General features: G+C 43.1%; 2 protein-coding genes across 2 annotated transcripts in view; both read left to right on the top strand.

Annotated features, from left to right (window-relative positions):
- The first annotated feature begins 1,215 nt into the window (after positions 1–1,215).
- On the top strand, positions 1,216–8,202 carry vps25 (vacuolar protein sorting 25 homolog). The gene is made up of 6 exons (XM_056297461.1): positions 1,216–1,289; positions 2,475–2,620; positions 3,111–3,164; positions 3,278–3,366; positions 7,045–7,120; positions 7,383–8,202. Exons 1-6 carry the CDS (start codon positions 1,243–1,245, stop codon positions 7,493–7,495), a joined length of 525 nt encoding a protein of 174 aa, XP_056153436.1. The 5' UTR covers positions 1,216–1,242; the 3' UTR covers positions 7,496–8,202.
- Positions 8,203–10,790: 2,588 nt separating this feature from the next.
- wnk4a (WNK lysine deficient protein kinase 4a) overlaps positions 10,791–27,474 on the top strand; it is a 44,032-nt gene continuing 27,348 nt past the window's right edge. The window contains exons 1-2 of the mRNA XM_056297426.1: positions 10,791–10,923; positions 11,229–11,879. Of these exons, the coding sequence (XP_056153401.1) occupies positions 11,259–11,879 (621 nt within the window). The 5' untranslated portion in view covers positions 10,791–10,923; positions 11,229–11,258. The remainder of the gene's footprint in view (positions 10,924–11,228; positions 11,880–27,474) is intronic.

Genomic DNA, 27,474 nt, shown 5'->3' with positions numbered 1-27,474 from the left:
ATGGCTAAAAGAAACAAAACTTGAGCCGTATAGCAATCAATATACAAAGTTTGTATCGCCCTTTTGAAGTATTGACCAATGCCAAAAACAAATCTAATACAGGAAATAACAGATTGTATATTTATACTTGTATAGATTATATATCATGGAGTTTAAAGAGTTTTTAGCATATCATTATTGTCAAAAATAAATCTAAGCACGCTGTATATACTGTATACATGCATAATGCTGTCATGTCCACCAACCTCATGTATATAAATAAACCTGTCAACATTTTTATTCCAGCATCTTTGCACTCTGCACCATTGCCTTCCTGTTACAAAGTCGGTTTTTACAATATACGTTTTATATGCATCTAAATCTGTACATAGTAGTGAAATGTTTACCTTGTTGTCTTTGTTTTATCTGTGTTTATTCTGTGCAAGTACATGGAGAGCAATGGAGGAGCAATGGAGTCAAATTCCTTTTATTTGTAGGCCTAGACAAACTTGGCCAAATGAACTGATTCCGATTGTGTTTCACAGTGCCAAAAGCTTATATGTCTATAAATAAAATATAATTGTTGTCTGTTATGTAATCATTGTAGTCGATCAAGTCTAAGATCAATTGAATATTGTTACTAATGTGTCTACCTTGCATAAAACCAGACTGGCAGTCATCTATAACGTAACTTCAGGCTCTGCACCAAGACGTGTCTCGACACAGCTTTACTCAAGAGTTGACGGACGACCCGTCGTCGTTTCTGTTCTTCTTGCATTTTAAAGCCGACTGGCATCCAGTTTGAAGGTACATTAACGCCCCCTCATGCTCCGGAGAAAGTACCAAAGTACTGTGATTATAATTGTACATAGCTGAGCTTTCCCTTACAACTCTGTGTAGACTTTAACCACGAAGCTGCGTTCCCACGCAATCTTAGCCCTCTTTGCTCTAGTTTAGACGTGTTGCCTCGTCGTATGAACTCGAGTACTTCCATCAGTGCTCACCGCTCTGACTGAATTCTTCATCTCAATACGGTACAAATTCTCATTATTAGTCCCCGGAACTAATAAGTTCTCACATTAGTAAACCAATTTTACTTGATGAATAGTTACTTGCCCAGTTTCAAAGTAGAAAGACGACTTTTAAAAGCTCTTTTAGGTTTTTAGGCGCACAGGTATCGATTGGCAGCCGCTTCGTTACCCGGAATGATATCGACGTAGCACACGTTTCCGGGCGGTGTCAGCTGTTAGCGTCACATTTGCGATGAGTTTTGAGTGGCCCTGGCAATACAATTTCCCTCCGTTTTTCACGTAAGTCGGTTCTTTTGTCCAACGTATTCCATGAAAGAGGGTTTGTTTTAGTTATGTGCTTGGTTTCATTTGCGTTTCACTTTTTAGATACACACGATCTCTCAGTATTGTTTCATTATCTGGTATGCTAGTTTAACTAGATTGCTAGGGAAGTGGACCCCGAGACTTAACATACTTCGCTGTCTTCAGCTCAAGTTGATATATTTTATATAGGTAAATGACTTGTTGATAATTTGTTATTGGCCCTGCTCTTTCTTCTTGGCTAATCAAGTTAGCTTGATGGTTAAAATTGGTCAATATTAGCCGTGAGTTAGCTGAATGGGCTAATTTACAGGTTCGATACAAGTGCATCGACAATAATAACAATTGTATGTCAGTGACAAGGAAGATACACTTGGGTTTTACCGTCAATTTGAAAATCGCGTTCCCCGTAAGGATGGGATCTCAGTGCCTTGTTCCAACGTGATGGCAGATATACGGCCATGGTTACTGTGTTGTCATTTGTTGTTACTCTGTCTGTTGATATTACTTCCATTGCCTACAAGGAGTAAACATTTACATACTTAAATGAAGAAGAACCATAGGTCACAGGGGATGAGAACGGTATGGATTTTTGGAGAGACTTGAGTTTATCATTGAACACAAATTTAAGATTTTTAGGTAGTTGCCGATTTAATAATAATAATAAAAAAAATACCAGTTCCACATACAAAATCATTTAGATTTATGGGGTAGAAATAAAACGATGATTAAATCAATTATCTTGAGGATGATACGCTTGATTTCTATGAACAGTGAGTAAGTAGGATGCATGCCGTTTACTGCACCTGGGAATAATGCTTTTAGTGTATAATTAATAAGACTATTTATATAGCACATTTCATAGATTAAAATCCAATATATTTTACATTAAATGAAAGCACAAATAAAAAGTAGGTAATGATAAAAAGAAACAGAAAACAAAAACATCTGGCCAAGCATTTGCTCTCAGTAGGGTAGCCGCCTTACTCATCTGGGGTTAGTAATCCTGCTGCGTCTGAGACACAAACCTAGTTCTGTTTAGGTGGGGCTCGGACTCCCTGACGTCAGCTATGTTGGATGATTTTATTGCCTGTTGTCCTTTCTGTTCAGAACTGAAGATCATCTGTGGTATACTATATGAGCTGGGGGTTCCTTTTTTGACAGGTTACAGCCCAATGTTGACACCAGACAGAAACAGCTGGCGGCATGGTGTTCTTTGGCTCTGTCTTACTTCCGGCATCACAAGCTCTACACTTTGGATGTCCTGGAGGCCCAGGAGAGCCCCGTGTTCAACAACAAGAAGATAGAGCGTATCCTTGTTTACTGTCACCCAGTGGTTTAGTTACGGCCCGAATGAAAGATTAGACAATTTGATTTATGGTGGTGTTTAGTCATTGATTGTGGAACAGCTGTTTCAATAAGGCATCTTTATTGTCTGGCAATTAGAGATATGTTTACATAGCTTATTCGATTTAGAGCTCTGACTGAGGCCAGCTACTTTATTGGTATTACACTATATTTATTGGAATTACACTACATCCACCTGTCAGGAAATCACTATTGACACACATCACAACCAAGATGAGGGGTGAGGCCACAGTGTAATACCACTCCCAGGTCTATTGGTCCTCCTCGGTAGTTACCCCAACAACCATCTAGTGGTCAGAATTAAGCCAAAATTAATGAGGGTTTTTTTTTAAGCATTGAGAGGAATTCTAGATCTGGCTAAATGGCAAAAGAGGAGAGGCCTTAATGCATTCAATGGAAAAACTTGACTGTTATCCCTTAATTAACCTCCAGGAAAATTGTCAATGGAAGCCATTCAGGTTGTGTTTGAGGAACTGAGGAAAAAAGGTAAGAATGTTCTGATCACATATTTGCGCAGCATTTAGCTACGATGTCTGAAGTCACTTCTAACAGGGACTGACTCAGGTTGTTACTGTCGCTTGTTCACTTTCCCACCACAGGGAACCTGGAATGGCTGGACAAAAACAAATCGCGGTGTTTAGTCATGTGGAGGCGACCAGAGGAGTGGGGCAAGTTGATATATCAATGGGTGGGTCATCATCAGGCATTTGACTTCTTCAACAAAGACAGCTCGTTTGTGCAACTTTTTCTTTTTTTAATAAATGGGAGGTTCCCGACCTCAGTTCTCATATAAAGTAATTCTGTTGTAAGTACACTATGCATGCACACCTGTGACAACATAACTGTTCATTTAACCCAGGGGTGTCAAACTTGATTTCATCCCGAGCCACATCAGCATTGTGGTTGCCCTCAAGGGGCGATTGTAAATGTCAAACTATATGAATGTATCTACTTGTTATCATATTACATAATTGCCTCTGCATGCGATTATTATTGGTTTTAGTAATAATTAATAACTAGCTCTGAAAGCAGAATTCTAGGAAAAATAATGGCAAGCAGACATTCAAGCTTACAGCTATTATACAATTTATTAAAAAAGAAATATACAAAGTAGTATAAGTAATAACATCAAAATTACAATGAGGGTTGTTTCATTTTGTGTAGCCTACAGGAAAGATTTCAAATCCAAAATGTATATTTGCTTAAAAATGATATGGTCAAGTATTAGGCCTACTCTACACTTGGAATGACTGTGATGACATTCCATTGTATTACTATAATACAAATTGGGCCTATTACAGGCCTACACATACAAAGTAGCATATGTGGTAAAGTAAAAGAGAATAATCATATATATTTTGTGATATTGTATATGTTAAGGTTTTTAAAATATTTGTTTTCTGGCCAGAGACTGATGCCATTTCCCTGAGATCAGTCTGATTTAGGTCTTGTGCAGTAACAATCCATAAAACAGCGTGTCATCATTATTTTGAGATATTATGCACGCACAACGCATTGACAGTCACACTCCCATGCACACACATTCATACACCAAGACACACACACAGGCTATACACACATGCACATATATGTTCACACAGAAAAGCACTATGGGCATGTGTGTGTGAGAGAGTTTGATGGTGCACGTGAGGTTTGATAGTGTGTGCAAGAGTAGCTGAGAATTATGGAGTGTAGCTGAGAATTATGAGAATTATGGCTTACACAGCCTCTCACCAGGCAGTGTAGGGCAAAATTCTCATCATGGCCTACACTGCTTGATGAAAGGCCATGTATTATGAATTATGGCCTACACTGCCTTAAGAGAGGGTGTGTAGGCCATATTTCTCAGCTCCAATCTCACACACTATTTAGCCCTGTGATGGTCTGGCGGCCTGTCCAGGGTGTCTCCCCGCCCGCCTGACTGCTGGGATGGGCTCCAGCATCCCTGCGACCTTGAGTAAGGATAAGGGGTTTGGATAATGAATGTATATCTATATATATATATATATATATATATATATATGTGTGTGTGTGTGTGTGTGTGTGTATGTGTATATATATATATATATAAAACTTTGTTAAAAGAAACACTCAACGGTAGGGAAAGTGCTCAACAAATAAGGAGCAAAATAATCCAGTGAGTCAAATAAATTTTTTATGAGACAGCACAAGCCTGTTTTATGCCATAAGCAATCATCAGCTGTCAATAAAGCTACTCGGGAAAGAACATACCATTTATTGCCTCGTCATGCACATCACGTGCACAACGTCCAAAGGGGAAGGGCAGGTGCGACATTCAAAAACAATTGAAGTTTTGAATGTCGCACCTCTCCCTTCCCCATTGGACATTTTACACGTGATGTGCATGATGAAGCAGTAAATGGGATGTCTTTCCCGAGTAGCTTTATTGACAACTGATGATTGCTTATGACATGAAACAGGCTTGCGCTATCTCATAAAGAATTTTACTTGACTCACTGGATTTTATATATATATATATATATATATATATATATATATATACATACATACACACACACACACACACACACACACACACACACACACACACACACACATACACTACCGTGCAAAAGTTTGGGATCACCCAAACAATTTTGTGTTTTCCATGAAAAGTCACACTTATTCACCACCATATGTTGTGAAATGAATAGAAAATAGAGTCAAGACATTGACAAGGTTAGAAATAATGATTTGTATTTGAAATAAGATTTTTTTTACATCAAACTTTGCTTTCGTCAAAGAATCCTCCATTTGCAGCAATTACAGCATTGCAGACCTTTGGCATTCTAGCTGTTAATTTGTTGAGGTATCCGGTTTCCTATACCGGTGTGTACTACTCCCTTCAGAGGACAGCACAAACAGGCTCTAATCAGAGTAGAAAAAGAAGTGGGAGGCCGCGTTGCACAACTGAGCAAGAAGATAAGTACATTAGAGTCTCTAGTTTGAGAAACAGACGCCTCACAGGTCCCCAACTGGCATCTTCATTAAATAGTACCTGTTAGAGCCTGTTTGTGCTGTCCTCTGAAGGGAGTAGTACACACCGGTGTAGGAAATCTTCAATTTCTTAGCAATTTCTCGCATGGAATAGCCTTCATTTCTAAGAACAAGAATAGACTGTCGAGTTTCAGATGAAAGTTCTCTTTTTCTGGCCATTTTGAGCGTTTAATTGACCCCACAAATGTGATGCTCCAGAAACTCAATCTGCTCAAAGAAGTGCCCATCCAACCAATCCAACTTGTGGGAGCTGCTTCTGGAAGCGTGGGGTGCAATTTCTCCAGATTACCTCAACAAATTAACAGCTAGAATGCCAAAGGTCTGCAATGCTGTAATTGCTGCAAATGGAGGATTCTTTGACGAAAGCAAAGTTTGATGTAAAAAAAATCTTATTTCAAATACAAATCATTATTTCTAACCTTGTCAATGTCTTGACTCTATTTTCTATTCATTTCACAACATATGGTGGTGAATAAGTGTGACTTTTCATGGAAAACACGAAATTGTTTGGGTGATCCCAAACTTTTGAACGGTAGTGTATATAGCGTAATATACTGATGTCTAGTGCAGGGGTGGGCAATCTTATCCAGAAAGGGCCGGTGTGGGTGCAGGTTATAACAGAATCAGGATGCCTTCTGGGACTTGTAGTTTATTGACGCCGTACTTCCTTAACACTATAGAATTGTATTGCGCAAATTATATTCTTTGCAAGAACTTATGGGCTATATAAAATGAGGTGTTGGGCTGAATTCGGCCCGTGGACCTTGAGTTTGACACATGATGGAACCATTAACACTTAAGTACAAAGCCTCCTCCCGTTCATATATGGATTCTTGAATAACGTTTGCTTTTTTTATTCTCATTTGGGTGGTTCACAATAAAGCAATGGTGTGAAGAGTAATAAAGGAGAACAAAATGAATAAGGTTTAAAAATCTGCCAAAAAATTGTGGACTGTATGCTGTCTAGCATTTAATTATATTGAATACTTACTGAAATTAACAATTTTACAATCTTTTGTAACATTTTTTTTTATTAATGTAAGTTCATTTAAAACAATTTAATGTAAACCTTTTAGGCATTCTTAAGTCTAACCTAAGGTATGGCCTCTCTTGAATTTCAGTTGCATTGAATCTATCTATCTATCTATCTATCTATCTATCTATCTATCTATCTATCTATCTATCTATCTATCTATCTATCTATCTATTTATTCAAACCATTGATGGGGCGTTTGGCTTTGTCACAGTATTGCCCTCATCTGATTATATTTTGTATTGTTTTTTATTGTTATTCTTATATCTTTATTTTGTTTTTATCTGTCTTTATTCCCTTTACTTTATATTCTAGGTCTCCAAAAATGGCATGGTCAATTCAGTGTTTACACTTTATGAGCTGTCCAATGGCGATGACACGGACGGTGAAGGTACCGTACCAGTAATTATACCACCGTAGTAGATCAACAGAGACTATATGTGTATGTATTGGTTGACCGCAGTAGTCAAACTTCATTGACGACACATTTGCAGATGCTAGAGGCTTGTGTAGTCCTGTTTTCTAAGCATAATTTGGAGCGATCGAGCAAAATAACAGTGCCATCGTGGCGACAGATTCCCAGATTCTGACACACTCGTTAACCTTTAACAAACTCTTATTATTATTATTGTTATTATTATGTGTTTTTCCAGAATTCCACGGTTTAGAAGAGAGGATGCTGCTGCGCTCGTTGGAGGCCTTACAGACAGAAGCCAAAGCAGAAATAATTACCATGGATGATGGGAAGGGGGTCAAGTTCTTCTGAGTTAGTGTTTAAATCGAGCACTAAATCTGAGAACTTTTATACCTTCGAGGCTGTTGAGGGTCACACAGTAAAGGTGAACCTCGATGCCCAAATCAAGTTGATGCTAGCAACAGTTTGGGTTCGGAGGTCGCCATATTGGGATGCCCTTAGTTTAAAGCCTTTTTTCGTATCAGAAGGGAACCAACATTATTTTTAAATCCCTGAGAAAGAGCGGTGAAGGTGCCACAACTTGTGAAGTTGTGACTTTTTTTCAGGGTAACCTTTGCTATATATAGCATTCGTTGCCAATTAAAACACGCATTGAGTCTATTGGGGGGAGTTAGTGCTATTATAGCTGAGTATTCACGGAGGAGTTCTGTCTCCATCATCTGTAACATTACTGTCTTTTTCTTTGTTGTATGTATATATATATGACTAGTTTTTATTCTTCTTTTCCCTGGTAACAATCCACTTGGTACCATCATCTGCAGACTTTTATTCTCTGTACCACCCCACCAGACCTCCTAAAGAATGAGAGACTACTTTTAGGACCATCAGTTCTTGTCCTATTTCAGCCGAACATGATCATGGTGGAGCTCCTATGTACAGATCACTGTAACCTCATTGTACACTATCTGCTGTGACTCCTGTCATCTTCTCTCTGTATTCGACCTCATTTTTGCTACCCTGTGGGACAATAAATGAGAGAAATTTGCTTAACTCGTTGCTCTTTTACTCTCCAATAATGCCTGAGGCAACAGAAATAAAAACTTAGCCAACAATGGCAGTTTTATTTACCACCAGTTAGGGTTTTTTTCCATACACATTTCACAAATATACACTTTGTGTTGGTGAAAAGTTCTTTCATGGTCTCGTTAGGTGTATATGAACGAGTTCAACTAGTCTCAACCTGCAAATTGATTTAACAGCGCCCCTAGTGTCCTGTATTGAGACTACATGCAAGTGAATTTGTAATTCATCTTGCCAAACTATGAGTCCATGGTGATGGCTATGACTTTAAGAAAAAAAAACGTTCTTCTTTTCTTTATTTATTCAGAATGTCAGTATTTGGTGTTTTTCAGATGTTCAGAAGTTGCTTTTTCAAGGAAGCCAGGTCCATAATGTCTCAAAAGGCATTACATTTTGAGTGATAAGTCAATTTTATTTGTAAAACTCATTATTCACATATAAGATATGACGAGGTTAAAAAAAATCAAAATATTAGTTGACCGATATGGCATCACACACATACACACAAAGGAAAACAGATAAAAGGTCTCTATCCTTAATCAGAACATGTAGATAGGTTTTCATTATTCAATGTGACAAACATGACAGTTTCCATGTAAAAACATTCACAATTCAGCATTCTGATATTCATGTAAGCCATGCAGGTATGAAATACAACAGGAATATACTACCGTACATTTGGTTGAATGGATGGAAGTAACACATTTTCTGCATATAAAATATCTTTATGGGAGGGTTATAGTTTGTCTTTTGGAAGGGTTACAGAGAAGGCCGTAGTAGCAGAAGGGGGTCCAAATGGGGCCTCCAGAATCACTGATATTGTGTTGAAGATGTCTGACTAAAAGTTGTGTAAGAGTGAGTCCTGAGAAACTCCGTCCCAAGATATCTGCTGGTGTGCAGATGGAGATTTTTAGTTTGTTTGTTAGTGGTCCTGTTTAGACCAGCTGCTGAGAGAAAAACCTAAGGTCTAAGGTTTCTGTTGGCACACCAACCAGTTTCGTCATCCGGTCATGGTGTATGTGTCACTGTGTGGACAGATAACAGATCCGGGGGGCTCCTGCCTGCTCACTGATAACTGCCACTGCATGCATTTCTACGTCAGGTGTGGCTTGGCTGCTGTGGCCTTTTTGATAAAGGAGTCTTATTTCTGCAGTGACGTGCCCCCTACAGGCTCTTCTTCAGCTGCACCCAACAGATGTGCCACTAACTTTGCAGCCTGCAATGAAATGAATCACCTATTCCAAGTAGTGTGAGTAACATAATGAGGAATAAAAGCGTGCAGCCTGGTCCTTGTGCAGCTTTTCGGGGTCTCCTTGGCTCTGGGGAGGAGCATGCATGATTATTGCACAAAATAATCAAGCCGGTTAATCAGTGCATGGCATGTCTTGTTTCCAGTCGGTGGTTAAAAGTTGCTTGAATGAGATCAGGTTAAACGGATGCTGCCGGTGCACTCTCCTCTTGTGTGGGAGGTTAATCTGTAACTGATGTGCTTCTCATCACACACCATAAACAGCACATCTGCGCTCATTTAGCGCACTGGGTGTTGCTTTTGAGATGTTTAGGGGCCTTGGTCTGTGGTCAGGATTACTGAATGGGCCTACCGGATATGGACCCAGGGCCCCCGTGGGGTCCTGGGGTCCTTTAAGCCAGATCCTCTGTAAAGTCACTGTTATTAACTTTTCATTTCAAGGACTCGTTTATTTGTACCATATTGCTTTTTGTAGGCAGTGTCTTTGTTAATACTAAAGCGGAAATCTGCGATTTCCCTGATCTGATCCCTGAATTCCCTCCAGCAGTGAGAACTCCAAACAAGGTTTAACAGTAAAAATGACATCCTCAGACCAAAGCGAACACAGACAATCAAATGTATATTACAAACTAGATCAAACCATACGGGAACATTGTTCTGCTGTAAAATTAATTGGAGAATTGGTAGATTACATGTTCGACAGAAGCATCGCCACATCGTCATCACCTTCCAATCCTTTTTTTTTTGGAAGTAGGAACTGTTTGCTGCTGCACCAGTGTTCATCCTACTAGGTTAAATATTTCAACAGTGTCTCTAACTATGGTAAAGGTGCCTGTTAGTAGGCCATGTTATGTAACCTGACTTCATCCATGGTCCAGATGGAGTAAAACTGTTAATTACGGGAGAAAAATGTCGGATTTAAACTTTAAAGGTGGCTTTAACAGGCTTTAATTAAGTGTAGCTACCTGTGCATGGGGGTGAGAGAGGCTTTTAGGCGCTCAGGGGCCCATTGTCTCATAATCCGTCCATAGTCACATTAAAGCCTTGCATGGGACTCTGCGCTCAAATTAGGCCACGGGCGGACGCGTTATTACTTGACATCAATGAGGGTTATCGTTTTCCAATGAAGCGGTGAACGCTGATAAATGCTTTTCGTTAGAAATAGCCCGAAACGCATCTATTCCCAGATGAGGTGTCCATCGCTCCTGCATAGAGGGGCGGGGCGAGGTGAGGAGGGGCGGGGCGGGCGGAGTGGCGCGCGCTCAAGTAAAGCGTACGAGGCGCTCTTCAGCTCCTGTAACACAGACCCACAGACCCGCTGATTCTCCTCAGTTGAAGGTTATGGAGGACTTCGAGTGCGCAGCGACAAGAGGAATTAAGAGGGCTGCAGCGATCAATTCAGAGGAACTATGCATACGTGATAACATATTTTAAACCGGGGTAATTCCAAGTAAGTCACTTTTCCCTTTACTTTTCGCTGTTTTGCTTCTTATCAACAAGTTGCCACCTTATTACCCGTGTCCGCTATCATGATATGACATGCCCCATTAACAGGTAGATAACATATCGTACAACACAAAAAACGCATAACATTAATAGGACCGATTCACGGTTTCCGTTTGATTTAAGCGTCATTGACGTGCTGTGATTATTAGGGGAGAAACTAATCTGCAACTGAAATGAATAAAAATGAAATAACGCTTTTACTGTAGAGAAAACCTTTATTCTTTGTTGTTTGGTTGAAATGTCTTTTAGGCTCTGAAGTAAAGCGGTGAAACTGAGACGATGTCTCACGCCGAGGTGGAGTTGGGCGGCCGCGGGTTCGCGAGTCTCTCCATGGCGGACGACCGTCTGGTCCGCGTACCGTCGGTGCTGCGGACGAACCCCCTGGGCGCCCGGAGGAACTCCTACGGGCTGCAGAAAATCAGTATGGACGTCGAATCTTCCCTCTACAACGGCGCCCTGTCCAAAGCCCTGTCCTGGTCGGCGGAGAACATCCCCACTCTGTCCGAGTCCAGAGCCGAGGAGGAGAAAACGGACGAGTCCCCTGCGTCGCCGTCTCCCGTTTCCAGCCCGGGCGCCGGCTCCAACACGGAGCCTGGCGGCGGCGGCGTCCCGGTGCCCGGCCTGCTGACGGACAGCTGGACCCCGCACCGGCAGGACGCCAGCTCTGACTCGGACAATGAGCTGGTCCACAGTAAAAGGCTCAAAGTCCCGTCCCGCGTTTTGCTGGACACGAAGTGGGAGCAGGAGGAGAAGGAGGACGTGGAGACCAAAGCTGTGGCCACCTCTCCCGATGGGAGATATCTCAAGTTCAACATTGAGATCGGAAGAGGCTCCTTCAAGACGGTCTATAAGGGACTGGACACGGAGACCACAGTGGAAGTGGCATGGTGTGAGCTACAGGTGAGTTTTTTATTTGTTTCACCTGCATCACATTTACATTGTAAATTTACATTGTAAACGGGGAAAACCGTGTATATATATAATTGATACTCAAGCATGTGCCATCTCCGAAGGGCTTTGTGTTTGCAGGTTTTCACTCCAACCTGACAATATACACCAAACTGATTTCACCCATTAACACACCTTCACACCGGACAGGGAACACTGGGCGATATGGAAAATATCATTATCCCAATAATCATGAAATTCCTGACCATATGATATCATGTCTGTGAATGTTCTCATTCATCCAGGTCATGGTTATCCAAAGGAATTGAATCAAGTGCAACTGGACTTGCAGCAGCAGATATCATGATATCTGCTTGCATATGCGAAAACACCACGTTTAGGAATCCAACTGAAGTTCATCGCATTGAACTGTTTGGTAATGTAATATCAAACCAAAACCTAGTTTTCAAGTGATATTACCCTCAAATGTTTCAGACCTCATTTCGAGAGAAACTTTAGGTGACAGATTCTCATTATTGTTCATTTAGACAACAAACTTGTGCATCACAATATGACAATATCGAAATTTCATACTGGGGCATTACCGTTGAAAGATGACAAACGGTAGTACTGAATAACTGCCCAGCCCTACTGACGGGCGAGGACTAATCCATGAAACCAGTTTCGTCAGAAAGAAAACCTGCGTACACACGTCCCTGCATGACACACGGTTGAGTATCACGAGTTTGCGTGCTTGGTTTGTTCATGAGACGTGCGTAGTATAAAACGCTCTAGGTTTCTTAACCAGCTTTCTCCCTGAAGAAGTCTTCTCTAGAGATGGTCCATACTTCCTCTATTTGCTAGCTTCACTCAGGTGTAACACCCCTGCTGGGCTGCATGGGCTTTTGGAGAAAGCTCCGGAGAGCCATGTGAAGCAGATAATCTATATTCTCTGGCTGACCTTGAGTTTGGTTGTCATGGCTGTGCTTGGTAACCCAGGACATCCCGTCAACAGGCCGTTCCAAGTCAGCCAGTCGGCCTACCATGATCCCCTCTAATCTCTGTTTTCATTAACAACTAGTGACACCAGCATTTGCTCCGACTGTCTCGAGTGCCAGGCAAGATCAAATGCGGGTCAATCTCTACAGATCCCTTGTGTTCAATATTATAGGGGTGATCTACTTCGGGTCGGTGCTTGTATATATCTACTGTTTGACTGAGGTCAGTTGTGATGGATGTACCTTTCAACTTGTGAGAAGGGTTTGGGAGTAGCACCACCATGCAAGACATGACAAGGAGATTCTGCAGATCCTGTTCTGATAGGTGACCACCATAAGGTTGACAGTGATGTGTGCTGCATGGTAGCACTGTAAATACTGCCTGTCCTGTCGTCTGTTTGTGGAGAGGTACTCTGTCTGTGACCCGCGAAGGTGTCGGTCCAGCTCATGACATGATGCTTGGCATGGCAGGCAGCACCACCAGACAGCATGGGTAACAGCTGCTCTTTCTGCGTGCAACGTACGTACAAAAGCGCAATCAGGGATTTAAAGATCGCAGCTTAAATCCTTTCCAGTTGCCATTTCGTCAAACATTTGCTTTGCATCAGTGTTCGGTAGGGCTGAACAATAGTGAGAAAAATCAACAATGGGATATTTTGGGGGTTTTTTGTGATATGTATTGCGATATTAAAGCATAAAGGAGTTGCATAATTTCATCAGATACATGTAGCTTTGAACTCTGAAAGTTCCCTTTTGCAAAGAATAAATCTCTAGCAATGATTAGGGTGTTTGTTAGAGGATGACATAAGGCAGTTGTCAAAGAAGTCATTAAATGAGATTAAATTATATCATTGGTCAGATGTGCTGCAATGACTCTTGTCATAATTCTTGTTGTCAAGAGGTGTCATAAAAAAAGTGGACCTTGCTCGGTTTGTTTTCTATGCAGCAGTAAGAATTTTAGCCCAACACAAACATGACACTATGTTGCGTCCTTTGCAATGCGACTACTGCATGTGTGTACATTAGGATGTCGATTTTGAAGTGATATATCGGCCCGAGTATCGGGTAGCTCCTAGTTAAAAGAATGGTTATGCCCTTAGCACCGGCACACAATTTGGCCATAATGTAACACTGCAATCGCAGTTGCAATCAGATATCGCTGCATTGAATTGCTTACACCAATTGTGATTTCGGTTGTTTAAAGCCTAAAAAAATGTAAAGAGGTAACCTACTCATTGTCTTTTAAGTCATACACCCCCACCCCCACACACAGGAGGCAATGGGAAGGAGACAGTCAGGGATTACCTGGTGTGAAGTGAATCTGCCCCGAGGCTCTAGCCATGGGAGCAGCAGGTGGAGGACATCTACCTCCATCCCACCTGTTGGTTGACACAACAGGTGGCTGGCGGGGGAGGTTGAAGCCCTGTCACTCTTGAAAGACACAGGCACCCCCACAGTTTCAAGACTGCAATGGCCACTGCACGATATCACAGCACAGTTGTCTGACGTGTGCTCAGGTAGAGTGTAAGTGGGCTATTGATCGATACTTGGAGCCTAATCTGTGGACTCGGGTCCACCTTAAACTTTTACTGAGTCAAAATATGAATGCATTATGTCATCACGCTTTGGCTGGGAGCCATGTTGGAAACTAGCGCGCTATTTCATCTCTTTACGTGGGTCTTTAACACAGCTAAGTCCCCTAATCGCTCATAATAAGCTTAGAGGTGGCCATTGTTATGCGCCCACTTCTGTGATGATTCGACCTCTGAGGGATGGGCTCTTAACTGCGTCGGCATCAGATTAGCCAAACTCGACACAATCCGCCCATGAGGGCCCCTGATTCCTTAAATCAACCCAGATGATGGTTGCTGGTAAACACAAACAAGCTAGTGTTTGGGCGACAGTAGTTAAGCGTGTCATTAGAAATGGGGTCAGAAAGCTCTTGTGACTTTGCATAACAAAGCCTGAACTGTAATTGGCAAGTAGGTAAAAATCTGTCACCCAGAATGTGGTTCAACTGGCATCCACCCCACCGCATCACTATTGGCCTGAATACGTTGCCCATCAATATCCCGTTTTTCCCCAGTTAAAATTCCCACTGTGATGTTGGGGGGGGGGGGGTATTCTCATTGCTGGGGCATTACCTCCCTTCTTTTGCTGTTGTGCCATGCAGAGGTCCCGATGTGTAGTGGTTTAAACTAAGATGCTATGTATAAAAGGTGAACATACAGTGTAATCCAAGCGATCGTTGTTATGGACAGTGGGAAATGCATTAGTGAGCGCAGTGCTGCAGAGATACAGCACCGTGGTTGGAAACCTTTTGTATCATTGCTGCATAAAAACATGAATGCGTGTGTGTGTGTGTGTGTGTGTGTGTGGGGTGGGATGGGGCTTGTGGGAGGCAGCTTCCTAGCAACTGTGTTCTCACAGGTGAACCAGGTATACGCATTGTGACTAGGGCATTCAAAGGAAGTATAAAGGTGACTGAAAAATGCATGAGTCACTGCATGGTCTCTCTTTCTTACTGGTGCGGGGAGGGTGTTGGGTCTATACAGTGCTCGATTTATTGCATCGGATGAGAAGAATTTGTTAGTTGTGTTCATATTGTGTGACAAAATAATTCCGTTTTGCATTAAACTGCACCAGCATGAAATGTTGATAAGTACCTCATGGTGACTTTATGGGGACCTCATGATCACAACTCGCATTATAGGCATTAAGATGATGCTCCTATTTAAGATGAACTTCCCATGCGTGAAGAAGACTGTATGCTTAATAATAAGTTTTGAATCATCCCGGATGCGAGCAGCCAATGCTATAGCTCACACTAACATGCATCTCCTTTTTGTCGAGCGGCATGGGCCACGCAGGACATGTTGTTATCTGAGAATAGATCTCCAGTCGTTTCCTCCAGCCTACATTGGACATTCATACGCTCGTGTTTCACCAGACCTCATTCAGCAGACACTCATAAATTATGCTCAGGGAAAATACCGTTTACCTGGGCTCTGTTCCTGCAACTGTGTTCATTTTCGGGTCGTCTGTTTGTCGTTGTCATTTTCATTGTTTCTTTTTTTTATAAGAGCCATGGATTGAATCTGAGTGAGTGCAAAACACAACCGAAACCAGCTGGTCTTGAAATCCCTTGCAAATGTACAGAATCGGGTGACAGTGTTTGTTGATACTTAGGGGAAAATGGTGGTGCCCTGTGGTTTTAATTTCTGCATGTGATTTGAAATGACTTAAACTCGAGCAAAGATTTATTTTTTTTTGAGCAACATTTTCTTGTGACGCTAATTGCTGCAGCATGCAGAATCAGCGCAGTCTCTCGATTCGAGCTTTAGTTTGGGATATTTTTAGTTTCTTCATGCTATTTTGGTTAGCTTGTCAAGAAGAGATAGGCATGTTTATTATCTATTGATACGGAATTAAAATATTCAAGTTAGACTCCGTCACAACTGTATCACAAAGCAGCAACACAGGATTTTAATCTGTGCAGCTCACCTACTGCAAAAATATGACTTAATAAAGTACTTTTCTTCCTCAATTCACATCATTGGTTTTCTACATTGTCTCATGTGCTGTGAGAGGCTGTGGTTTCTCTGGATCCGAGGACAGAGTATCATAAGGAAAAAGGAAAAAGAGGTGGCGTGTTTGTGGGGGAAGACTTACATCACCGCTAGCTCAGTCAGCATTGGAACCATGACTGTTGTGGTGAGAGTGGGCTCTCGGGGCAAAAGGAACTGGAAGTTGAACAATTTGAGAGTTTCAGTGTTCCCGTAATGTCGCCAGATTAAATTAGAGCCGCAAAAACCCTTAATAATGTTCCACTAGCAGGTCTGAACAGTTTGCCTATTGCGTTAATGACAAAGCAACAAAAAAAAGGAGCTTTGGCACAGACCGTTTTCTTTCTGCTCCCCTCTCCAGGAGTTTAAGACAATCTCAAGCTGTGTAACCTTTATCTGAATGTGGCCGGTGTTCAGTGTCAAAACACAAGTTGAGGGCTTCCTATCAGGTCTGCTGTTGCCAACATCCACACCGTCTTTCCTCTTGGGGCCCTCGGCATAGTCTGTTCCAGCTTATCAGCCCCGAGCCAATGGGACTTAGTCGCTCTCTCTCGCTCTTGCTCGCTCTCTCTCTTGCTCGCGCTCAAAAATGAAGGAGGGCACACAAAGATAGAGCCTGCATCTACATCACATTGACGTACTGGCATGTTTGTTTGTTTGGATTAGCTTTATGTGGTCCAGCAGGAAAGGCCGTGGTGTGTCACCTACAAAATGTGTACTGTACTGTGTATGACTTCATTTGACAGACATGGAGGACCTTTACATTTTCCCTGTTGTTTGCAGTCATTATGTTATGTTTTAGTTTTTTTTGTGTGTGTGTTGGTGTGTGTGTACACAATCTGCCTCTATAAGATGTAAAAGAAGCAAATTCACTTTTTTTTTGTATGTGTGTGTGGCTTTTTTCCACTCTTTTTCACCCCAATTATACTTGGCCAATTACCCTGTTTTCTGAGCCGTCCCAGTCACTGCTCCACCCTCTCTGCCGATCTGGGGAGGACTGCAGACTACCACATGCCTCCTCCGATACATGTGGAGTCGCCAGCCGCTTCTTTTCACCTGACAGTGAGGAGTTTCGCCAGAGGGAGATAGCGCATGGGAGGATCACGCTATTCCCCCGAGTCCCCCCCAACAGGCATCCCAACTGACCAGAGGAGGTGCTAGTGCAGCGACCAGGACACATACCCACATCTGGCTTCCCACCCGCAGACATGGCCAGTTGTGTCTGTAGGGAAGCCTGACTAAGCCGGCGGTAACATGGGGATTCGAACCAGCAATCCCCATGTTGGTAGGCAACGGAATAGACCGCTACACTATCCGGATGCCCCCGAGGCACTTTAATACTAAACATACCCGATAAGAAGGTTTTTGATGAGGTAGTGTTATATTATTGGATTGGTAAAAGCTGCTCCGTTGCTGTTATCGCACAAGAGGATTACAGTGTCTATTGTCTCCTAGTTGTCAGTATTTCTCAAGGCATTTCCTGTCATCTTCGATAGTTACGGTAATCTTTCTTTACAATGTAGGATGTGTGTTGTCATAAATTTAGTGTCATCTCAAGTTAATCAAAAGCAAGGCTAGCCGAGATATCCCGGGTAAAAAGCGCAGTAAAAAAGGTCATGCATATTCATGGGTTTGCTTGTATATTGATACAAATCTTTGTTTTAGTATACCGTATCCTGGTCACATAAGCCCGTTGGTTACCCGAAACCCCGATGCAACAGCAGAAATATAAGGAGGATATCCGTGATTGGGATTGTAAGTACGAACCCTAGAAACGGCGTTTCCCAAGTTTGACCTTAGGCCACCGTATGAGTTGGTATCTATAATTCTGCGTACGTGCAGGCTAACACACTCGTGTATTAAAAGTCTCCCAGATAATAGGTGCTATTAAAACTGCCTTAAAATAGTAATTATGAGCAAATGAAGAAAATGTTTTGTTCATGTTGGTGTAGAGCCTCTCACCTGGAGGTGGACCAGACTCGGAGAGCGAGAGAGCAAGAGAGAGAGCGCTCAGTGGAAAGAACAGATTAGGAAGTGTTTGTATATAAGCCAGCTGTAATGACTGAGCTATTGTACTTTTTTCTACATACATGAAGACTGCCATTGGCAGAGGTACGTCTGTACTGAGTCACTGCTTTTACGGGAATCCCTGTGCGCATCAGTTCTTGGTGTGGGAGGTTTTTTGATTTATTTTTTTTTGCACATGGTCCAGGGTTTGAGTACATTTTTCCAGCTTGTGGAAATCAGGTTCTGGGCACCCGTATCTTCTTGGATCTGCTGACATCGACTTCGTTTGTTCTCGAATGGAGCTCAAAATATATGCGTCTCGATTTTCGTGATTTAACTGAGTTATCTGGAACTTTTATTTATTTTGAAAAAACTCAGAATTAAATAAGTCTCTATTTCTTTGTATTTTCATCTACTCTTGTTTAAGCAAATAAAACGTTTCATCATTTGACAGATATTATTGTGTTAGTTTGGCTTTGTCACCTGATCTTGTTCTGTCTCTCTCTTGTGACCAGACACTACATCCATGTCAAATTGTCATACATGGTCAATAATAATAAAACCTGATCAATAAAGGTGTATAAATTGAGTTGCTGATGTAAAGACACCCCCCCCCCCCAGTTGCATAAGCCCCAATACCTTCCCACAGTTGTGCTTATAAGTGTCGTCCTAAAAACAACTCATTCCTCTGTCTTCCAATGCATCTCAACATCATCCATTGTAAACATGAGTCAGCAGCCATACCAACATGTACTCTGGTTCTGCTGAATGACAGATGCTAAGCAGGTGTGGGCTTGGCTAGGACTTGGATTGGAGACCTGGGGAAACTTAGTTGCTGCTGGAAATGGTGGTGGTGGACCAGTAGGAGGCAGTCTTCCCGCTGGTCCTTACAAACAAATCCCAATGAAAGGGACACTGTGCTGTAGGAGGTGCCATCCTTTGGATGAAACGTTAAAAGTGAGGTCCTGCCTCACTGTGGTCAGTAAAGATCCCATGGCACTAATTGCAAAGAGTAGGGCAGTCCCCCAATGCCCTGGCAAAATTCCCAACCCGGCTGTCTCCATCTGGCCACCTAATCATCCCCTGTGTAATTGGCTTAATGATTCCACCCTCTCCACCTCAAGCTGATGTGTGGTGAGCATTCTGGTGCAAAATGGCTGCTGTGCATCACCCAGGTGGGTGCTGCATATTGGTGGTGGTGGTTGAGGTGAGTTTCCTCCATTCACTGTGAAGTGCTTTGGGTAGCCAGATAAAGTGCTGTGTAAATGTAATGATTATTATTACGAGTCCCAGCATACACTGGAAAATCAGTAATGTGCCTTTGGTGGTAAAAAAATGGCTTCATTCCAGTTTTTTTGTGTGGTATTGACAGTGTGTGACTGTATAGCATTTCCTTGGGGGCGAACCATGTGCACAGTCCACAGCGTGGGGCACAGAGAGGCTCGGGTCCTACTTCCAAAACAAGCCCGCGACCTTGACTTTAATAGCTGTCGGGGTTATGAGGCCATAGTTGGTAAGGGAAAAGACTGCCCCGCGGGATAACCTTTGGTCATTAGTGAACTGACCGTGTGTGTTGAGTGTGTAGGATAAAAGGTGTCAGAAGTGTAAACGTGCCTTAAGTAGCCATCTGTCCTGTTATGAATCGCCCTTTGGTGTATGAGTGGTACTGTAATTGGGTCTGGTTGTTTTGGGTCCTACACCTCGCCATGCCCGACAAGCACCGTCATGTGTTTTCTCAGTCAACAGTAAACTTATATTTCTCCCGGACACGTGTGCTGTACTCTACCGCCTGGGTCGGATTTATCGTCGGGCCTCTGTGGGTTTCTGACGTTGGTGCTCAAGTTCACGCTCTCAGTATGACGGTCATTGCTGATGTTTATTGGGCAAACACCCGGCAGGTGAGTCTCTTGTCTTCAGTGTTGTTGTATGTGTACATCTTTCATGCTGCTGCCATCCAGTGACAACGGTGTTATTTGCATACCATCACACCTGATAACACATTTCTTGTCCGCCAGAGAAACCCTACCTTTCTCTCTCATCCGCTGTGTGAGGTAAAGTGTAGTACACACCAAATAGCAACCAAACACTCAGTCTGAACATCTAACCTCTATACAGTAAAGTTTTAGTTTTATTAAATGTCTCATTCATGTTGGCTGGTGTTCATGAAGACACCAGAAAACCCCATCAAATAACTTAAATAGCTGGAGTCACAGGGCAAATTCACCTTTTCAATTTAACACATTTTTCTAACAGATGTTTGCGACACAAGTGGTTAGCAGGTCCTGGGTTTGATTCCTGCTCTTCAACGTGCAGACCAAAGTCTTAAAAATGTGCAAATTGGGCGTACAGGTAGCGTTGCAGTCTATTCCATTGCTTACAAAAACGGGGATCGCCTGTTCGAATCCCTGTGTTACCTCCGGCTTGGTCAGGCGTCCCTACAGACACAATTGGCCGTGTCTGCGGGTGGGAAGCCGGATGCGGGTATGCGTCTTGGTCGCTGCACTAGCGTCTCCTCTGGTCGGTCGGGGCGCCTGTTCGGGGGGAGGAGGAACTGGGGGGAATAGCGTGATCCTCCAACATGCTACGTCCCCCTGGCGAAACTCTTCACTGTCAGGTTGAAAAGAAGCGGCTGGCGACTCCACATGTATCGGAGGAAGAAGAGTGGGGTAATTGGCTGGGTACAATTGGGGAGAAAAAGGAGGGAAAAAAACATGCATACTAAATTTGTGGGAGTCTCTGAATTGCTCATAGAAGTGAATGTGAGTAAAACTTGACTGGGTCAGGATAGTTTCATTAAACTGCAATGGATGTCGGAGGACAGATTAGGACGTACTTCAACTTTGTGCCCGATGCCTGGTGGAATAATGGTCCTATGTGGTCCTCGGATGGATCAAATGATGATTGACAGCGAATGAATATACATGTGTTACTACGTCTTGTACTCGCCAACAAAAGATGAAATTTAGGGGCGTCCAGGTAACATAGTGGTCTATTCCATTGCCTACCAACACGGGGATCGCCGGTTCGAATCCCCGTGTTACCTCCGGCTAGATCAGGCGTCCCTACTGACACAATTGGTCATATCTGCGGGTGGGAAGCCGGATGTGGGTATGTGTCCTGGTCACTGCACTGGCGCCTCCTCTGGTCGGTCGGGGCGGCTGTTCGGGGGGGGGGACTGGGGGGAATAGCGTGATCCTCGCACGCGCTACATCCTCTTGGCGAAACTCCTCACTATCAGGTGAAAAGAAGTGGCTGGCGACTCCACATGTATTGAAGGAGGCATGTGGTAGTCTGCAGCCTCCCTCGGATTGGCAGAGGGGGCAGAGCAGTGACCGGGATGGCTCGGAAGCGTGGGGTAAATTGGCTGGATACAATTGGGGTGAAAAGGGGAGAAAAAAATCCCTCCAAAAAGAGATGAAATTTAAGAAAAAGAAATGTATGCCAGTCTAGGAAACGGGAGAAAGGAGGTGATCACAAACATGCCTTAGGATAACTATTAAAACAAAATGGGGTCAGTCACAAAATTGTCAGTCACAGATGAGTGTTTGATTTGAAATACTTTCCTGTAATTGTTTAAATGTATGGGCTCTCGTGCTGTCCTGTAAGGCAAAGTGGCACTTAACTCGGGTAGAAACATGCCATAAAAGCATTTTAAACGCTGTCTGATCCAGGTTTATAGGACAGTTAAAAGCACCAGCAGCGGAGTACCTGAGGAATTTATTTGAGAGGGACATACTGTAAAAGTTTGTGAGATAATTCCTGTGTTTTGTATGAATACATATAACAGCTTGGGGCCTGTACTCGGTAGCCTCGGTGTGTGTGTGTGTATGTGTGCACCCGTGTCCATTTGCATGCATGAAGGTTCTTAGCAAGTGTAGTTGCCTGGCTCCTCAACTCAGTTTAATTATGTTTAAGAGTCCTGAGATGCCCCCTATCCCTCTACGACAGGAAGGTGATGTAGCATTGATGAAACATGAGTGGCCGTGAAGTCCACTTGTGTGCTGGTACACCAAACACAGAATGCCATGCCTCTACTTACGGCTTTGGAAGCTACTTTATCTGGGATGTTTACTTCCAGTTTAGGGTAACAATCTCATGTGACAAATCGGCAGTTTCTTTCAGTGGTTCTCAATCAGGTCCTCAGGTACCACCAGTACTGCTGGTTTTCTATTCTGCCAGGTAGCCGACGCAAGGTGACTCTGCACAAGAGACCTTGTGTCTATTACCAGTACTGTAATATGATGGGGAATGTATTGTAGCAGCTCGCTGTGTTTGTCATCCTAATAGAAATGCTTGTAACCACACTTTATCTTATGAAGTCATTGTATTTGTGTCCTAATGTTTGACCAAGTTACACTGTATAACTTCATAGCTAATCTTGAGGATGTGTTGCAGTGTTATTATGGAAAAGAATCTCCCAAAGGCGGTACTGCTGGGCACCTCTTGTGATCTTGCTCTGGTTCACTGGCTGTGCTGAAGAGGACACAGTGTTTGTTCTAGTCACACTTCCCTTCAGACGCCTAGTTTATCTCGTTCTCCACTAGTACTTGCAAAAACTTCCTCCCCCCGTGGTATTATCAGACCAGATGGAAAGCAGAATGTCGTCTCCTCTCCCTCTCGCTTTAACTAGTGATAACCACTTAGAAGCCAAAATGTTTCATAGGTCAGAGAGGCCAACAAAATGGGGCTTATTTACCCCCCCACACACACACACACACACACAAAAGACAAATTAGCTATCCATCAGCCTATCAATTCCATCCACCAATACTTGGAAGTTTGGTCTCTATTCTGCAAGAGCCACAGTGTCCTCCAAGTGCAGTTTTGCTTGGCAGTTAAAGTGTTCAATTGAACCATTTAAGACTAAATTCAATGTGCACGTGAGGGAAATTGTCTCGATTCTGTGAGCTTCTACAATCGCAAGCTTCACAGTAAAAATGCAAAATAAGGTTTTATTTTCAAAAATAAGCATAAATCTCAATGCCGGTAGGATGGAAGGAAAAATGTAATTGCAACATGATGATGCTCAGGTCAAAAAAAAAGAAAAAGAAAGCCATCGAATGGTTTCTGTGGATAAAAAAATGAAGGCATAAGTTCTGAGAAATTAAATATATTTTTGAAAAAATGCTAAGTTGGGCTCCATTGGGTTGCTGCAATAAGAAACGAAGTGGATCGTTAGCTTAGACACTAGATGGTCCCTATGAGTTAAAGGATAGCCAGATCTCCGACTGGTTAACTCATATCTGTAGAAAGATTTTCCAAACAGCCCAGTTTATACCCTTGAAATGCACAGAAAAATATCATAATCCTGTATCTAGAGCCAAGACTCATTTGCTTATGCAGGTAATTAGTCAGGCGCCGCAAGTTAAGTCACTGTAGGCCGCCGGTGTGAGAGCAGCAGTCAGAGGGTGGTTTGATTCCTCAATCCTTATTAGATTAATGGCTAACCTCCCTCTGCCCACTCCATTTGCCCACTCCATTTGCAGAACATGTCAGGTTTTCTTTGGACGGAGCACACTGGCACCTCAGTTCCTCCCACCCCAATGCCTCAATGCTGCGCTGTGCCAGTGTGAGTGCGTACGTGCATGTTTGAGGGCCTCCGTAGGAAGTACACACCGCTCGGGAAGAACGGACCCCATGCCCCACTGTGACCTAATTCAGCGCTCATCCTGAACTCTGGCCAAGTCTTAGAGGCCCGTGAGCTGAGGTCAAACCGGTTTCTTCTTTTGCCTTTAACCTCAATCCTGAGCTCGACATGCCAGGCATACACAGCCCCGGATAGATGGCGTGGGGGCGGGGGATGCCGACCCCCGGCATCTACTCGTCCTCCAAAGCGAACACTTCTCTATGATTACAGGGCGGCTCACTGTGAGCATCTGGATGACCTGGGGAGTTATGGCATACCGTAAGCCCTCTCTTTACTGTGACGTTAATGACACATAAAGAAGATGATAGAGCAGGTAAAGGAAATGGCCTATGGGATCTTTCATAAGCCTGGGGGGTGGAAATTGTCATCGTTTCACGGCTTCAGATGTTCCAGAGTTGGACAGAAAGTCTCGGAGAGGATTTTTTTTTTCAGCTCCAATGCACACATATATTGGTTTTTGACTACGACCGCTAGCTAGATGGTCACATTGCCCAGCTCTGTATACAGTACTGAGCACCGAATAAACACTTACAAGCCACCCTGGGGAAAGAAATATGAAATATTTGTGGAAAACGTATATGAACCCTGCTTCTCATAGCACACTGCTGTGGTTTGACTGAGTATGTGCACTTTTTCATTTGCCCTACTTTCCCCCATTGGTTGTCAATCTTTCTCAAGAGATAATGGATTCGCTCAGCACTGATTTGATTTCACTTACATCCTGTCAGGTCATTTTTATTTTGAATGTTGTATCAGGACGATGCTAAGCAGAAGTCTTCATCGCAGCATTGAGTCCCGTGTGCACCTGGTTTGATGCAAATGTTGGCCGACACATCGTGTTCGTCTCATGGTTGTCATAATAGAGGCACTGATGGGGGCGTTCTTAATACCAGGGGCTCTTCTACCATCAACACAGCTTATGTAACTCCGTTCATGTGGCACCAGGCCCACGTGTTTCCAGTCTCAGCTTCGCAGATCCTCAAATGAATATACATACCAGTGGCTATGAATAAATCATCCCGTGGAGGAGACAGAACGATGAAGAGGAGGAAAAAATATCCCTCCATGACAGATTTAATAAAAATCCCATGGGCAGAGACTCATTACACTCCCCTTTGAATCCAAGCCACATTGTTCCTTGGGTATGGTCAGTTATCATGTCAGCACTCATGATATTACAATTAATATATTGTCGCGGATCCAACAAATTTGAAGCATCAGCTCAAATATTGCCTTTCAGATCCCCCTTATATTGTGCGGTACAATGTTTTGCATTGTTGTTGTTGCTGCTGCTATTATTGTCGATTATTCTTGTTGTGTAGTTCAGGAAGGATTGGTTGTCGGAAACAAACCAGTTTCCTCTGGATAAGAAGGATGGAGACCTTGTACGTCTACCCACAGATATGCTGTAATCTTTTTTCCAGGACATGCCGGTTGGGCAAACCAGTACCTAAACGTTTGCAACTAAGCATGGATATCGCTAAAAGGTCTCCAGACGATGAAACAGGTTTATTATCAAATCCCAGAAGATAGTTGAAATCCTGCAGGACCAAATACATCTTGTTTATTAAACTCGCTACTGATGTACTTGATGAAGTGATTTTGAAGTGGTTTTTCATGATGTGAGAACACAGTGTTTCTCAGCTGAATGTTAGCCATATGGTTGTTATCATTCCGGCTATTAGTCATAGTCTAAGTGCATGCGTTTACGGTTAAAAGCCATCGCTACATTGCCTTGAAATTGACCTGCGTCACCAACGATGCTTTCACGCGACAGTGGTGCAAAGTCAATCCGGTTGTCATTTTGCATTGGTTTATTTCAAATCTGTCACAAGTTTTCTCTATGCTTCACAGCATTTTGGCAAGGTTGTTATTTTCAACAATAAGACAGGTTTACCAGGAAGAGGTTTGGGTGAATCATACATAGAGATTTCATTTCAGTGAATAGATCATATTCACTAAATTGGTTCAGAATTGCTGGAGTGGGATATCAGTTCTTCCAAATACTCCTCCGAACTTCCCAAAACCCTTTGCAGCTTGGTAATGTTGTGATCATGGACTGTGGTCTGTATTAAATCTTGTGGTTTCAGGAGTGTCGGGCTGTTGGAGTGTGCAGGCTGTGTGCCATTGCAAATGCACATCCACTACCTCCAGTAGTGCAAACAACCTCCACTCTGCTTAAACGGCACAATCAACCATGCAAAAAGGAGACATGGCCCTTTGCACAGGGGCCTAATTAACCACCAGTGTTACGCCTCATAGAAACACAATTATGCACAGATGTACACACATACACTGCTACCTGCACATTAATACAGAGCCTGCTAATCTCTCTCTCTCTCTCTCTCTCTCTCTCTCTCTCTCTCTCTCTCTCTCTCTCTCTCTCTCTCTCCTATTTCTTTTTTTTTGCCTTTTTCATGTACAAACACACCAACAGTCTCAAAATGGCTTATGTCATGCTTGATGTATTGCATTACTATTCGAGCAGACAATGATTTTATCTTTTTATGATTATAAAATCCAGCCTACTCTCTGTAACCTACTGTTCCCAAGCTTCATAAAGCTGAGCTGAGTGTATTAACATGAAAATGCCGGAGTCACAGAATCTCACACACACACACACACACACACACACACACACACACACACACACACACACACACACACGATGGCGGAAGAGGGAGAGATCACCGATTTATTTTGAGTGTGTGTAAAGGTACGCTGAACCACGCCGTCCCCTCGACTACAGTAAACGCTCACGTGCACAAGGTAGACTTCCTGATATTTGCATATGCTCGTATCTCCAACACATATGTGGTACAAGCTACAGCCTGTTTTCATGTCCTAAACTGATCACTATCAACCCTTATTATATACAGAGTGTAAACGCAAAGGTCAACAGGTCCCCTCACAGTGTGCTGCGTTTGACACCGGGGGTCCCATGTTTGAATTGTCCGTGTAATATGAGGACTGTTTGACAAGTGATTGAGATGGATAAATAAGGCACGGCGTTGTGTGACTTGAGACAACACAGGCCTCTAAACAGCCCAGCTCCTGAGTAACGTGATCGGTAGCAGCTCCTGACTTGTAGGGAGGGTGGGAGAAGGAGAGGGAGGGAGAGACAGAGAGAGAGACAGAGGGGAGGGGGGGGGTCAAGTCGATTGTAAACATAAACATACATGCAACGTTTTTCCCAGAAGCCTGCCTCAATGCTGGATTCATAGCCCCGGGGTCTCTCAGGAGTTTTTCCACTAACCACCCACCACAGGCAAAGGTACTCCATCCCGAGCTTAAATTGGGCCATTCATTCTGCAAGGAGCACAGAACTGGTTTTGTTCCTCCGGCATGATTGCGGCATTTGGTTGAGTTGTACATGGCTTTCGGAAACC

Source organism: Lampris incognitus, chromosome 17, assembly GCF_029633865.1.
Source record: "Lampris incognitus isolate fLamInc1 chromosome 17, fLamInc1.hap2, whole genome shotgun sequence".
Taxonomy (NCBI): Eukaryota; Metazoa; Chordata; class Actinopteri; order Lampriformes; family Lampridae; genus Lampris; species Lampris incognitus.
The sequence above is the reverse complement of the archived record's forward strand: the minus strand, read 5'-3'. Positions and strand labels throughout refer to the sequence as shown.

Coding starts and splice junctions, on each gene's coding strand:
- vps25 (XM_056297461.1), top strand. CDS start 1,243: ATGAGTTTTGAGTGGCCCTGGCAATACAATTTCCCTCCGTTTTTCAC. Junction 3,165..3,277: donor TGAGGAACTGAGGAAAAAAG/GTAAGAATGTTC, acceptor TTCCCACCACAG/GGAACCTGGAATGGCTGGAC. Junction 7,121..7,382: donor CGATGACACGGACGGTGAAG/GTACCGTACCAG, acceptor GTGTTTTTCCAG/AATTCCACGGTTTAGAAGAG.